Here is a 15,769-nt window from a genome sequence, read left to right on the forward strand (position 1 = left end):
ATGCAGAAATTCATATGGAAATGGATATGGGAGCCGGGACACTTACCACCTATGAGAAAAAATGTGATGTTACAATTCCGTGTTAGACAATGATATGAAGACAATGGAACATAAACTAAGAATCTCATCGAACTTGCACATTGGGCACAAAATAACTATGCACAGAAGTCAAGCTACATACAAAGTGCGCTCGAGCTACGCACACATAAACACCACTCTCGGATCGTTATTTCAAACGAATTCGGGTGCGGTTGCCGTCCTCCACATGAGAAATGCGCCTGTAACTTTGCAAATAATAAACTTACAAAAAAGGTGTTATTATAATTGTTCAGTGGACGGTTGTTTCAATTCAACATCAAACTGGGAATTTGCTTATATTTCAATAGTTTGGTAAGCGTCCCGTCCCGGCCCACCTCGGTCAGTGGCGAAAAAGCAAAAAGGTCTTGTATATGTAGATAAAGCGCGAGTAAAACCCCTGTCTTTTATTGTGTGCATAGGAAAGTTGACAACCCTAGTGTGACCACCCTGTTTAGGCAAGAAAAGTGAAGTACATCCATGAGGTAAACTTCTGTGCATATTTATTTTGTGCATTGGGGTACTCCACTTAATTACTACACCTAATAAAGTACCATCTTGATTAAAAAGTAAACTTACATGAATACTTTCTCCCAGCAAAGCAGCCTGATGCATGAGCTTCTTGGGTATACAGCCTACATTGACGCAGGTACCGCCGAGGCCCCACTTGGTGCCCTGAGGAGACGGCGTCACATAGTCTAACACCGCTACCTTAGCGCCTAGGTTTACAGCCTCCTTGGCGCAGGCCAGGCCTCCTGAACCGCCGCCGATAACCGCCAGGTCATAGTCAAAGTTTCCATCTGTAGGAAATACAAACCTGTTATAGAATGCTATAAGTGTTATGCTAAAGCCTTTACCGGTTTATCTCCATACACTGTATTTGAAACTACCTCCTCAGTCCTCTAAGATGAGGGGAATTATTTTGGAGTGCATGGGATTTTAAGCCCCTTTACCAAAACCAGCATTATGTGCATTATTCAATAGTTACTTTTACTTTTTGTCAGTTGCAGGTATGATAATATGTATGTATGTATGTAACTTTTTTGTTTGTAGTATGTTTAAATATTGTAAAATGCAATCTGATAGTGAAAAGTTGTCACAATTCAGTTGTATTGTCTTATTTTTACAATCAAAATTAGACAATTTGTATTCAATTAATTTAATTTTTTTATGAAAAAGTATGTATGAGTTAATTGCTGTATTATGGATTCTTTTAATAAAATAAATTGATAACAATGTGAAACTTTTTTCTATAAGATAAAAATATTATGAAAGGATAATGATTGCCAGTCTGAGAAATTCATATTTGCAACTGAGTGATTTTTGTATTACTAATTATTACAATGAGAATGAATACAAGAAAGCTGTTTGTATTTGACTTGAAGCAACCATTGATGAACTTCCGTTCCCTGTGGATAGCGTTAACAGTCACATTGAAAGTGCAGACAATTGAGTAATCTAAACATAGAATCATAGCAACCCGTATATAAAACCACTGAGAGTCCTCCCATTAGATGTGCGTGACAGATATTACTGCAAGGTATACAGTACTCATACCTTCCTCGGTATTGTCTAAAGGAGCCACCGACTTGGTGCTACGGCTACAACACAGCCAGCCTCCTGATATCACCAAACAAATTTAAACTGTAGTAACATATCGAAAAAATTATAAACTACTTCTTGAGAATTTCCATTTTCTTAATTCTATGCCAATATTTTATCTCATAGTACTTGTATTGTATCTCAATTTTATCAAATTAATAGATAGAAACACTATTTTGTGATTAATTACTTTTACTTACTTATTACATCATTAACATTTAAATATTCATTGTGCAATGAAAATGACTAGACATTTGGATTAATTCCACCACCCCAAGGAAGCTTTTTTTTTCAGAAACTAGTTAATAAAGAATTTTGTGTTTGACTACAAGCAATAATCTAGCAAGGAACTCTCAAGTTACTTTGAAAAAATAAGGTACAAAAACTGGGTTGTATGAGCTGCTCAATCAAGAGTGAGGTTAGACAATTATCTGCACTTCAAGGTTAAAACATCGACAATCATGGACTACTTACGAGAACTGAATGTTCGTTGTGCCAATATTAAAACTCTGTCTGCGTTAATTATGGGTTTTAATAACTTATTTATCCTTACAAAATTACTTAGGATTGTCATTTTGACGTATTGTAAATGTGACAGAGACAAGAAAATACACACACCGGACCTTTGGGGTTGTAAAAGATAAGTATCAACAAATGTCAAGGCGTAATATCTAAAGTTCAGTTCACGAAATGCAGACCGTGCTGATCACAGGTGCCAACAGGGGCCTCGGCCTCGGGATGGTGAAATATCTCACTAAGCAGAACGCCGCAAAGACGATAATCGCGACGTGCCGAACCGTGTCGGAGGTAAGTAATGTAATCTTTTTATTACTTACCAATAGGTGCCATCACTGCTAAATTCGTTTCCACAGTTTACACACACTTTTTGCCTTATTTTAACTGAAGTTAATGCGCACAGAAAATGAACGATGTCTCGCGATCAAATACTATTCGAGCAAAGGAGTAAAGTGGTTTTAGTAGCAAAGCGAGCGTGCGAAAGAGATAGCGAGCGGCTCGTTTTTGACAGCTCTATGCTATGGCAGCCCACGACAGATGACGTCATTGACATTGAAAATAGTGATGTGATGATGACGTATCACTTTTTTAATGATGTCATCATAAAATGAGATAAATCCAAGATAAGCCCCGTACGTTGACACAAGTCTAGTACACTGCGCAATCCTTTGTCTCGAAAAACAGTTATTTGATAAAATTATCATAATTTCATAAAAAATACCCCAACCTTCCAATTCATTCCCCCGTAAGGTTTTGGGTCACATAAGGATGATGAAAAAACCGAAATGAAATGAACAGGACATAGTACTCAGATGAATTCAAAAGGCATAAGTATGAAACGTAGTTACAAAACCAGATCTGCTTATTGTGTCCGTTTTATTTAATTTTCAGGAGCTGAAAACTCTATCGGCTGAAAACAAAAACGTGGTTATTTTGAATTTGGGTAATTCATTATACTCTTTTATTGATAAATAATATCATAGTAACATATTCTAAAGAGTGCTACTGTTTTTTAGATGTCAAGGATACCTCATCTTTTGATGACTTTTCCTCTCAAATAAGTAAAGCTGTGGGCAAGCAGGGACTGAACCTGCTAATTAACAATGCAGGTGTTACTACTAAGTACACTAAATTGCCATACGTAAAGGCGGAACAAATGCTGGAGAATTTGTCCGTTAACACGATTGCACCAATAATGCTAACAAAGGTTTGTTATTCATTTTGATACACAATTTGTTTAATTAACTGAATCTAGAATTATCTAATTCTTAGTTACACTCTAACGATTTTACGAAGTAATAAAATATAAATTTTATAACAGTACCTACATTCTGATCTTTAGTCCTTGCTTCCCGTTCTGAAACAAGCTGCGGATGCGAATAGCGACAAGCCCATGGGGTGGCAACGTGCAGCCGTCATCAACATGAGTTCCATTCTCGGTTCCATTGAGCAAAACGTACAGGGAGGTTTTTATCCATACAGATGTTCCAAGGTAGGCACATCACTATTATTTTTTTTTCAATAACACGCTATTGCAATACTTTCCCCTCTGCCAAAGGTGGCCAAAGGTATTAAATGAGAGCACTACTCACTCATATTTATAAGTATGCGTCGGGATTATGTATAAGCAATCTTCATACTACTCGCGATGTTGGGCAAAGCGAGGGTGGCTGTTTTACTTTTGTCTGCACGCACGAGAGACATTTTTGCAGTCCGTCCTAAGTTCCCGTTCCAGTTGACTAAATTCATGAAGATATTTACTTACTATTTTATTTCCAGGCCGCTTTGAATGCAGCAACCAAATCGATGAGTGTCGACTTAAAAAAAGATAATATTCTGGTTGCCTCGATGCACCCTGGCTGGGTGAAGACAGACATGGGAGGCAAGAATGCAGATCTTGATGTCGAGACTAGTATCACTGGAATATTTCAGACTATAGAAAAACTGTCTGAAAGTGACACCGGAAAGTTCTTGAATTACGATGGCACTGAACTACCGTGGTAATTGATGTTTATTAAATAACGCCAACGATAATATACGTTTCCATTTTCTTAAGCTTGTCTTTTAATTTATTTCTCATGCTTTGGGACGGAGGGGCAAAACAATACTGTTATTAAATATAAATACTACATACTTATTTCCTATTCTATGGACGCTAGTTTGCTCATGCGATTCATGTAGGCGCTAGAGGGAACACTGAACAAAAAAGTATTAGGAGAGGTAGTTATGTTACTTACCCTCCCATCCGGTGCGTTTTAGCAAGTCCTTGCTCATAGAATCTGGTATAACCTTCTTGGCTCCTTTGGGCGAAACTGTAATGAAGCCAAACTCAAATAAGTTATGTAGGTACCTACCACATGTTGTCAATTTACCTACTTGATTATCTAAAATTTTGTAATTCTCATTATTTATTCTCGTTGGCCTCGATATTTGGTAATTAATTCGATACGGAGGTACCTAAGTAGGCAGCACTTCTTGCTACGTCAACTTGCTAGTTCAACATTATCGGGATAAATAAGCTCCCCAAACGTAGATACCTATGCTAAGAATATTATTTCCGGATATTGTAGACGATTAAAATCTCTTCTTGTAGATAACCACAAGAAGTTGCTTTAAAGATAGCCAGTAGGTAAGGGTAGGTAGCTAGAGCCAAACACAGAGTGACATAACACTTTTTGGACAGTAAAAACAAGCAATTTTGCACTCATGTGCATGCAGCTGTTACTTTGTATGGCCTCGCATAAGGGGAGCGAGACCTTGGTCACGGATGGCAAACAAAAAATGTTATGTGAATGGGGCAGTGTGCAAAAATGAAAAACATTCCATACAAAATTAAATTGTAAATTTAAAAAAACCCCCGACCCAAAAAAAGTACGCAATAATTATGACAAACGGTTAAAAACGCTAAACCCTATAAAAAGCAAAAAATAACTTTTAACACTACGTAAACTAAATTTTGTCGTGTCGGGGGACCGCTCTAATTCATTACTTTAGATACGTGTTTTTTTTTTGACGAATGTTGTAATTAGGTAGGTATCATTTGATTTATGTAAGTATTTATGAAGGTAAAAAGCGGTCCCCCGACACGTCAAAATTTAGTTTACGTAGTGTTAAAAGTTATTTTTTGCTTTTTATAGGGTTTAGCGTTTTTAACCGTTTGTCATAATTATTGCGTACTTTTTTTGGGTCGGGGGTTTTTTTAAATTTACAATTTAATTTTATTTCATGCTTTTTAAAGGAGCTCCTTAATTTTTCCTTCTTTCATTTAATTTATTTTATCTTAAGAAGGGGTCGCTATATGCGATCTCGGCCAAAGAAAGCTGTTTAACAATCCTCATGACAAACTGGCTCTGGGAAAATTGCACAGATTGAGAAACAATAAAGATTAACCTTTGGACATTCTAGATTTTCAGCAAAAATATAAATCGGTTTATCCGTTTCATTCCGGCATTCCAGGGTTTCATCCCCCACATCCCATTTCCAGCATCAGGTTCTCGTCAATCAGAAACTTGAAGAGAACTCGTCAAGACAAATTCAACGAGCCCAAACTCGATGGGTTTACTAAAAGGCAGTTCAGGGTTACGTCTCCTACCTTCGTGCCCTAACAGCAGACCAGCTCAGTGGTTCCAAAAGACATTAGTGTTTCAAATTTTAGATCCCACATATACTTGCAAGTAAACTGAGCGTGTAACATTCCTATCACATCTAGCAAACGAGCTGATGACCTTGAAGACCTGAACCGATTTCCTCCAAACATAGCTAAGAACACTCCCGACTGACATACCTTTTAAACAAAAAAAACCGCATTACAATCGGATCATCCGTTTGGGAGCTACGATGCCACATACACACACACACACACACACACACACACACACACACAGACACGTCAAACTTATAACACCCCGTCGTTTTTGCGTCGGGGGTTAAAAACATGATTTTCAAAATTAATAATGCAAATTAACTGTGTGAGTCATTTTGGAAATTTTCTTACGTCTGTATGTATGTACTATATTTATTAAGAAGGTAATTGTATCGGTAGGTAGGTATAATATCTAACTGCCTTTTAACATTGTGGAGTCATTTTTATGAGCGAGTCTTATTTCCTATCAGGTATTGGTACCTAGGTACATATTCTAGCTTTTTGTAGGGGCATGTCTATATCTAGATCTAAAGTCTTGTACCCAGGCACTGGTCAGGTCAGTAATGAAACAAGTCTATACCAGGAAATATTAGTGGGTCTCCCTCTTTCAGGTAATTTCAGCTAATTAAGTCCAAAGTAAGTAGGTATGTGTACGAAATGAGGTCTAACGTGATCACTATATATTAGCCATAGGCAGGCACTGTAGGTAATCAACACTACACATCAAATTACTGTCGTATTGGGGACATTTCACATAAGGAAATACAACACCATTAGCCAGCGATAATATCAAATAAACCAATGCTATTTGATAAGCGACCTATTTACAGCAAACTGGTCATAAAATAATAGGTACGACACAAAATATTTAGACTGGTAAGTTTTTTGGTACGTACCTTAGGAGGTACCTACTCGAAAATTGAAAGTTCACCATGTAAGTTTGTTTGCTATAAATCTTGACAGCAAGAGGAATGTATCGAACTGAGGTGATATAGAGGTACCTAATTACACTATTCTGGGATAGGCTTTACCTACACACTGTTCCAACCCTAATTGTAGAAATAAGATGAAATATTTCTTACTTTAAAAGCCAAAGCCCAAGCCCAATTATTAGACCTGGTATGAATCGGAATTTTGAGAATTGAAAAAGAGGAATGAAAAGAAGCAGAAATGAAAACTTTAATGAAAATTTAACAGAAATAAACACGTTATGATAGACGATGAACGAGCATATACAAGGCACTATGGCCACAGTTTAAATATATGTAGCTATGACTGACGTTTAGTGGTATGGACGGTGTGGAACACGTGCCACAATGAGTGTGTTAATTATAAATGTGGGTGAATACGGAGGCAGAGATAGACCAAGCAAAATATGGACTAATTGCCTGAAAAAGCCATGAATAAAAAGGGAGCGGAAGTTAGTATGATGGCTGGCAGAGAGGAATTGAAACGATAAACATCGCACCGATCCCAAATTACTTCGGAAGAGGGCAGGGCCCCGATTCTCCTAAGTTAATAATGTCAAAATCGAATAGAAATCGAATCGCAATATGATCGTAATAGCAGTTTTAACCATATCGGGCATTCTGCTACTAATAAAAGACCAATCGTATTCGATTGACATTTGATTGGTGTGCGATTGGTCTGCTATTTTGATGATTTTGGTCTATACGGTAGTTTGCTGTACAATCATTTTGCAATCAAATTTTGCATTTGCAGACAAAATGATTCATTATTGAATGACAGAAAAGGATAAAAACGTTTATTTCAAAGAAAAAATAGCGGAATGCCACATACGCTTCAATCGTAATCGAGTCGGGATTGGATCTCAGTCGAATCGAGTCGAACGTCAATCGAAGGTCGCTTAAGTAAAATTAGGAGAATCGGGCCCCAGGACGAAGAAGTTGAAGAGAGCTTTAGACGAATTTGGTTAAATCAAACAACTATTATAGTAATCTGTGACCTGTTCTATCTTACCTAAATGAAATAAGTAGATACATAGTACCAGTAGCTAGGTAGGTACATATTTTATCTACGACTAGGTACTTACATAAGTAATTTACCTTTAAAAGATGACTCAATTTTGAACATGCATAGGTACCTATGGAGCTGTTTATTACTATTATCTAATTTTAAAACTATGTAGGTATATTATAGGTACCAAGTACCAACCTAGGTACCTACTTCGGTGTATTAACTTTCAAGTTTCGCCTTTCGTTTTTCCAATATTTTATCTAAAATACTAAGCTACGTCATAGTTACGCAGTAGGTATACTACATTAATTCACTTGACATACTAACCCATGAACACAAATCCACCTTTACACGAACGAGTACATAAAACAAAAATGCATTTAGTTCATTATTTCATGCCAATACTAGGTATCAGTTAAGTAGGTGCCTATAACAACGCTAGTCTTTTCTATGCTATAACCACAGCTATAGGCTTCAATTAATTAGGTGCCAGAGTCTAAAGCATTCTAGCTTGCACACCTAAATAGGTACCTCCAATATACATCCTAAAACTTCATTATATTGGAAAGACCACGACAATTTTGTGTACTTACATGTAAAATATGAGAGCCACATTAAATAAGGGATAACTCTGATACTTAGGGGTTAATTGAATTCGTTGATGTAGCATTACCTATGTAGGTACCTACATTTAGGTATACTAATTCTGAGGCATTGGAAATACACGTTAATCTTACCAAACTTGCTGCACTGCTCCTTGTGGGGACAAAGATGGGATAGATCCATTTTTATTGCAATTTTAGTGCTAATGTTGCTGCAATTTTTATGGGCCAGGTGATACAACGCTGGTTTTAACTTATCACTGTCGTTATGACAACGCCAAACCCATAGATTTGTGATTAAATAATAAGGTAGAACATAAAAGGTTTTGCGTTATCAAAAAAAACCGACTTGTCTGTCCTGTAGTCGCACGCGGCTATTGCATGCCGCCTGCTGAAGTCTCATCGTTCCTGAGCTGGCTTCGTGGTCTTAACAGGTAATAAACTTATGATACCATCGTTATACAGACACCAGCACATGAGGGGTACTTAGATTTATTACATCGGCTTTTCCCGTAGAGACGGCTTGACCGATTTGGCTGAAATTAGAGGGGAGGTAACTTAGACCCGGGAGGTTTTAGGATTGTTTTTGTCCCCATCAGGCTACGGGACGCGGGTGAAACCGCGGGCGAAAGTTAGTTCTAAATAAATTCCAAAGGTACAGCTACGATACACGCTTGTAACTTAGGCCACACATACCCCACCTACACACCTCTGTCCTTCGCCGATACCTACCTATAAATGGTTTCTACGCAGCGCAGCGACTAGCATTTTCCGTAACGATGATTTTTTTTTATTGATTGTGAATTTATACAAGTGATATTCAACTTCTTTGGTTCAGAAAGGGTTTTGTAGTAGTATCTATTCTATAATCTAAAGGAAAATAAAATTAAACTGCTTGAATTGGTATCAAAAATCGGATTTATATTTCCGCTGCTGCAGTAGGTTAATGTCATTAACAATTTGCCAGGTTACAGAAGTGGCTGCACAGCCGGTATCAAGCATAACGTGTACTTTTTATAACAATGATACATTTTTTCAGACCTAATAACCTAAAACTTACAGAAACTACCTACAAAGATATACAGGTAAAGCCTAATTATCTACAATCGTCAATAAGTTATATACAGATATAATAACAATACAGCAATGTTATATACACTTACAATTTAATTAGAATTATCTGTAACCTGAGAAACTTTGATTTTTCCTACATTCGGGGCAGTACCATTTGCCTTTAGGCGGTACCATGATACCGACACACTCGAAATGGAACCATTCGATGGGACAGCCTTCAGCGTCGCACGCGATCATCTCGGACACCTCATCGTATGGACATCGACAGTAGCAGTATACACTCTCGCCTTCGCGTGCTTCCCGCACGGCAGGCCTCTGGAACGCGTACGGCAAGCTGGAGGTCCCCGAATTCAAATATGTGGGTGGTGGCGGCACGGAACTCTGACCGGTAGGCTGATATATTTCTAAGTTCCCTTCCTCACTCGAATCAGAGTCACTCGACTCCATAGATTCCGAATTCATTAAGATACGCGGCGGCTCGGGGTCAGGAATGGGGGCTGTCAACCTAATGGGGTCTGTGTAATTGTACAGTCTGCTCGAAATCACAGTAGATGGTACTTCTTTCTTCGCCTTGTGAGTCACTGGTGACGGCAAATCTTCTTTCCTCCACTCCAGTTTCGGAGGCTGTTGCGGTTTTAATGCAGCGACTGGAGTGTGAGGCTGTGGCGCTTCTTCGTCACTAGAGTACCCGTAGAACTTATTAGGGACTCGTCTCCTTTTAGATGCTCGTTTGTTTTCGGCCGAAGATGCAGATGAGCTTACTTCTGCCACGATTGGGCTAGGTTTCGGTGCTTCTGGGATTTGTACTGTATTGGATTGTAAAGATATTGTTATCTTATTAGGAATTAGAGGCGCTGGTGTCTCTACTTCAGATTTTGATATGATGTCTTTAGGAATGTTAATTTTTATGGGCCCATGCTTTTTGGAATTCTTGGATTTCTTTTTCTTTTTGCTCTTCTTCTTACTAGCTGATTTCACTTTTACTTCAGGTTCCTCTTTGGGTTCTTTTTCTTCTTTCTCTTCCTCCTTTATAGGTGTAGTAGGTCTACTAGGCTCGCCAGATATTGAACCCGCGTCTGAAGGCGCCACAGAAGAGAGATTCATCAGCTGATTACGTTTTTCTTCGTACAACTTGTTACCTATTCGTTGCGGATGCTCATCATAAAACTCTTCATCTGTTTCACTTTCATCAGTGTCGAGATCTGTTTCCGCAATTGGAGGTTCCGTTTTTTCAGGAATCAATATAGGTGTTTCAGATACTCCCATCACATCAACATTAGAACCTGTGCTGCATCTCCTGTTGGGTAACACCTTTTTAAGACGTCTGGTCTTTTTCTTTTCTTTTTCATTTCCAGAGTCGTCTGACGAATCTGAATCCGAGGAGCTGGATGAAGATGAACCACTGCTAGATGAACAACTGCAGTTAGAACCACAAGAGCAGCTGGAATCGGAATCGCTGCTGCTGCTACTAGTTGATGATAAATCACCACGTTGTTTCTTGGGAGATTTTTTATTTTTCTTTTTAGTGTCACTACTGTTGAACAAATCTTCATCGCCATTCATGTCAGTCGGCACCAAACAATAATCGTGATCAGATTCACAGACATGTTTTCTGATTGGTACAAGTGGAGGCGTTTTTTCTTTTGTCTTTTCAACTTTTGCTTGATATTTTTTGAAGTTATCCCATATGTCCAGCACCTGCTGCTCGTTTGGCTTCTCGTCAAGGGTCTCAGTTTTCTCCTCTGTCTTTTGAGTCACTGTATTATCATCTGTCCGATTTAATTCCGTGGACTCTACTTTAGGACCGTCTTCTTCCTTTATCTTTTCTTCTATTTTCTCATCTTTAATAGTTGGCGGAATACCGCTATCTGATTCATCACTACTATCACTTTCTGAAAGGTTTAGTGCCGGTAAATTCACATCGAGTAATAGGGCGTCCTTATCCTTTAATTTCTTCTTCTTTTCTTTTTTGGTTAGCTGCTCAGTTCCAGACTCAGCTTTCGGCTCGGAAGTTCCAGCTTCCTCCTTCGGTTTTATATCATCCAAATCAATAATAGGTACAGGGTCTTTAGATGTTTCTTGTAATACTTCAATTGGCACAGTAGGCTTAACTTCATTCAAATCTTCAATTATTAATTTCTTTCTATGTTCATCTAAATGTCTGTTAAGGAGTTTTTTGGAAACAAACTTCTCAGTACAACCTTCTTCTGTACAAACATGGGGAAACTCATTAGAGTGAAATCTTTTATGAACTTTTAAGTAAACTGCTCTTGTAAATTGCAAACTACATTCTTCACATACAAATATAGCAGGAGGTGTACAGAAGTGATAGACATGGGGCCACTTTTTCTGTAAACATTTCTTACACAGCACACTTTCAGTGCCATGTTTCCAAAACAAGTGATTGGTTATGTCAGGTTTATTTCTATATGCAATGCCACACCGGTAACATAAGTGGTGCAGTTTATGTTTCCAAACATGATTTGAGAGGCGAGCTTGATTGTGACAAAGTTCCAGACAGACATCACAGGTATGATGAATTTTTCGTAGGTGTACCATCAGTCTAAATGGTGATGGAATAGCATCTACATTGCACAAGCAGCATCTAAACTTAATCTCATATTCAGAATCATATGTTCCAGGACATAAATGACATATTAATTCACTATAACTATAAAAATTAGATTTACACATTACACACAGTAATATAGTTTTTTGATGCATTTTACGATTATGTAAGTAGAGATCTTTATGGATAGCAGTTTTGAAATAACACTGAAAACACTCAAACATATAGTCATATTGAACATCATCACACTTATCTACACTGTCATAGGAATCCAAGTTTATGTAAACCAAATTGAGTTCTGAGGCACCTGTCTTCAGTTTAGCAGTAATAGTTTCAGGCATTAGCTCCTCCGCTGTGATGCTGTCCACAGTAGCTGCAAAGCGGTGCTGTGCCACCATGTGTAAAGCTAGTTGCTCACAATTGACTGCAATCTTCCGCACATGATTGCAATATATGCAACTGTGGACAGTGGATGACAAAAACACTTTCAATAGATCTTTCAGTGGATACTTATCAAGTGGCTTATCTAGAGATAATTCTGTGACAGGTATAGTAGGTTCTTCCACTGTTGGCTCAGCAGGTTGCTCTAATTCCATTTCTGGTTCAGGTTTGGGTTCTGGCTTAACATCTTCATTTTCATCTTTCACCTGGATGTCCTCATCTGGTTGCAAAGATTCTTCTACCTTCACCTCTGCCGGTGGTGTCAAGGGTTCAATTGGTGGATGTTCAGTTGGTGACTCAGCTTTAGTTTTAACTTCTTCTTCTTCTTGTATGGTGGTATTTTCATCAACTGTCAGTTTATCACTTACATCACTATCAGAAGAGTAATCACTTGATGAATCTTTATCCAAAAGTTCCTTGGGGACCCTCACTGTTAATTTGGGTACTCTATTGAGAGTGTTAATATCTTCTAATTTATTATCATAAATTGTAGTTTTCACAGTGTTTTCTAATTTGATTTCAGGTGGTTTAGAAGCAGTTTCGAGATTGTTATTTAAAAGAGTTTTCAGTGTTGTCTCTTTGTTATTTTCAAAAATTGTTGTTTTTACAAATGGACTGTCTGCTCTGTCACATATTGTCATTTTAATTGATGGTGTTTTAGGGGGTCCTGAAAGGTCAAGATGTGCATCTTTTTCATATCGTTTTGGTGGTCTTCTCACACGTGTAGGTGGCTTTTGAACTTTTTGCTGTCCGATTGTAGGGTCTACAGTAGAATTAATGATGACAGGTGAATTTGCATTGTTCAAACTTAATTTTAACTTGATACCACATTCCTTTTCTTTCTCTACAGGAGCACAAACATTTTCTTGCTGCTTAGTTGGTGATGGTTCCTTGATTGGTTCATTAACTTCATCAGAAACTGAATCACTTTCATCAGAATGTTCAAAGCTTTCATCACCATTCGGAATTGTTGGTTTACTTCTGTCAGGACTGAAAACTGTTTGCTGCACTGGACTTGAGACTGGCTTTGTATCAGAACTCTCAAGTTCCATTCCTGAATCAACTGTGTTGTCCTTGCTAGTTGTAATTGAACTATCAGAGCTGATGCTTGTATCACTAACAACTGGTTCACTAGTATTTGTATCAGGTATAATAGCTGCAGTCCTATGTGTTTGAGATGTGACTGTCTCTAGTTTACCATCACAATTGTCTTTCCGATCAAACATAGGTTTTGTTGGTTCTTTTGCTATACTTGTGGGCCCGTTACTTGAAACTTCATTGACATTTTTAGCATTTTTTATGCTATTTGTTTTGACTGCATTCTTGCTAATAAGAACAGGCACAGGTTTTGGCTTAACATTATTACAATCATGGTTGAAAAAATCATCTTGTTCACTGCATATTTCATCACATGCACAGCACATTAAATACAAAGTACCACTGTAGACATTGAAGAACTCTTCTTTACTTTCATAGCTAAACTCTTTAACATTGTGTTTATTTGTGAGATGAGATGATAACTTCTCAGCTTTTGAAAACATACCCAAACAAAATAGGCAAATATGTCTGTTGTGTACTTCTCTCATGTGAAGAAAGAGATTCCAGTTCTCATAATACGTTCCACAAGCTGAGCACAAATAAACTTTTCTAGTAACTCTTGATGGTCCACTGGTATTAGGTTCGGGACAAGGTGCTGCCTCAGGGCTTAGCGCAGGCTCTTTTGCTTGTGCTCGACACACTAACTGGTGTTCTTTCAACATGGCTAAGGTTTTAAATGACATGGAACAGCACTTCCGACACTTAAACTTCACCATCGGTTGAAGACCCAAGCTCTGTGCATATTCTTTCAACTGGGCTCCCTTTTCTGCTTTACCCTTTTTGAACTGTAACAGCTGGCTTTTAGGCACAAGCCGAGGCACTGGTTTGTCTCGTTCATTGATTGCATCACTCTCTGCTTGTGATGATACATTGTGAAATTGACTACGATCTAAATTCTTAGGAATAAGTTTGGGCACTCGGGGCACTGAGTGTGTAGGTGTGCTGCTATCACAAGGTTTATTTGATGAAGGCTTTCTTTTCTTGCAGGCGTTATAGTACGGAAGAGAGTTATCGACAAAAGGTCTTTTGCCAAGATGTATTCTAAGAGGGTTGATGCGTTTTTTGAACTTGTCGTCGTTGGAAGTGTCGGCGGGCTGCCGGCACTGCTCGTACGGCTCGTCGGGCGGACTGGACGGCTCGCCAGCGAATTCGTGCCCATTTGCGGTTAATTTCGCTGGCCGATCGCCGTATAAGTTTGTCAATGACGCTGATGTGTTTTTATCGTCTTTCGTATTGACAATATTACCATCTTCCATAGTTTTCTGGAAAAATACAAACACGTGCTTTTGACTACTAGGAAACAAAAGACGCTCAAACAAGAGGAAATCGAAACATGATTTGAATTATCATCGTATCAACAATAATATAAATATACAATCTGTACCTCGGAATTCGTCCGTCCAGCACGAGTGCAAGAATAAAGATTTGTTTCCATGCATCCGTTTGAACAGAGCAATCCTTACATCAGGCTTAGTATGAGGCAGCCGCGGGCTGATCATTCCCGTAAAATGGCGTCACTCCGCACAGCGAGGAATAGTGATATCAAAAGCGTTGTTCTTTATTTGTACCACTCAAATCACAGTTCACAAACATTTTTCAGGTTTTAAATTGCACAATTGAACACAAACAAAACCAAATTAACCCGATATACTGTTTATTTCCAAACACATTATCGAAAATCGTAGCGTATTACGAGAAGCTAATTCATGAACCATAGACTATTTTTTTTACTTCTTAAATTTTATTTTTTTAAACTTCTTTGACCAAGCATGGCGCTAATCATGAACACGTGGTTTTTAACCATAGACAGAAGAAAAACTATATAATGGAAAAATAATTACTTCACAGTGGTTTTTACATTATTTGCCTGAGTTTATTCAAAAAAACTTTATTATAACAAAATCGTTGGATGTGTGTTCGTTTGCATTGCACAATCAATCGCATTGTGTATGTGTATCCGAATTTCACATAAACCTTTCACTTACTAGTGATGCTCATTCTATTTGTACTAAAAACTAAAAGATTTTTAGTCGATTATTTCAAAAGGACTTATTTATTGAAAATGTAACTATGGTAGAAAATTCAGGTAAAACTAAACAAACTGACTTAATGTTAATATTATAGATTTATTTTCATGATAAGGTCCTTATCCATTTACACATAAATCTATAA

General features: G+C 37.9%; 3 protein-coding genes across 7 annotated transcripts in view; 1 reads left to right on the plus strand and 2 right to left on the minus strand.

The window, feature by feature from the left end:
- LOC110372750 (thioredoxin reductase 1, mitochondrial) overlaps positions 1-8,614 on the minus strand; it is a 28,796-nt gene extending 20,182 nt beyond the window's left edge. The window contains exons 1-4 of one of the 5 annotated variants that reach the window (XM_049839314.2): positions 8,551-8,614; positions 8,141-8,158; positions 4,431-4,505; positions 655-875 (exon numbers count right to left, since the gene is read on the minus strand). In XM_049839314.2, coding sequence (XP_049695271.1) covers positions 655-875; positions 4,431-4,505; positions 8,141-8,158; positions 8,551-8,599 — 363 coding nt within the window. In that variant the 5' untranslated portion in view covers positions 8,600-8,614. Of the gene's footprint in view, positions 1-654; positions 876-1,632; positions 1,696-2,151; positions 2,287-2,513; positions 2,707-4,430; positions 4,506-8,140; positions 8,159-8,550 lie in introns of those variants that run through there. The other 4 variants (XM_049839315.2, XM_049839318.2, XM_049839319.2 and 1 more) reach the window with 4 other exon arrangements.
- Positions 2,344-4,248, plus strand: LOC110372752 (C-signal). Its single transcript, XM_021329714.3, has 5 exons — positions 2,344-2,484; positions 3,085-3,136; positions 3,210-3,400; positions 3,536-3,685; positions 3,973-4,248. The coding sequence occupies exons 1-5, from the start codon at positions 2,368-2,370 to the stop codon at positions 4,195-4,197; spliced, it is 735 nt and encodes a 244-aa protein (XP_021185389.1). The 5' UTR covers positions 2,344-2,367; the 3' UTR covers positions 4,198-4,248.
- A 701-nt stretch (positions 8,615-9,315) lies between the features above and the next one.
- On the minus strand, positions 9,316-15,342 carry LOC110372749 (uncharacterized). The gene is made up of 2 exons (XM_021329707.3): positions 14,982-15,342; positions 9,316-14,859 (listed from the first exon to the last, which is right to left on the minus strand). The coding sequence occupies exons 1-2, from the start codon at positions 15,030-15,032 to the stop codon at positions 9,592-9,594; spliced, it is 5,319 nt and encodes a 1,772-aa protein (XP_021185382.3). The 5' UTR covers positions 15,033-15,342; the 3' UTR covers positions 9,316-9,591.
- Between the last annotated feature and the right edge of the window lie 427 nt (positions 15,343-15,769).

This window comes from Helicoverpa armigera, chromosome 9 (assembly GCF_030705265.1).
Source record: "Helicoverpa armigera isolate CAAS_96S chromosome 9, ASM3070526v1, whole genome shotgun sequence".
Taxonomy (NCBI): Eukaryota; Metazoa; Arthropoda; class Insecta; order Lepidoptera; family Noctuidae; genus Helicoverpa; species Helicoverpa armigera.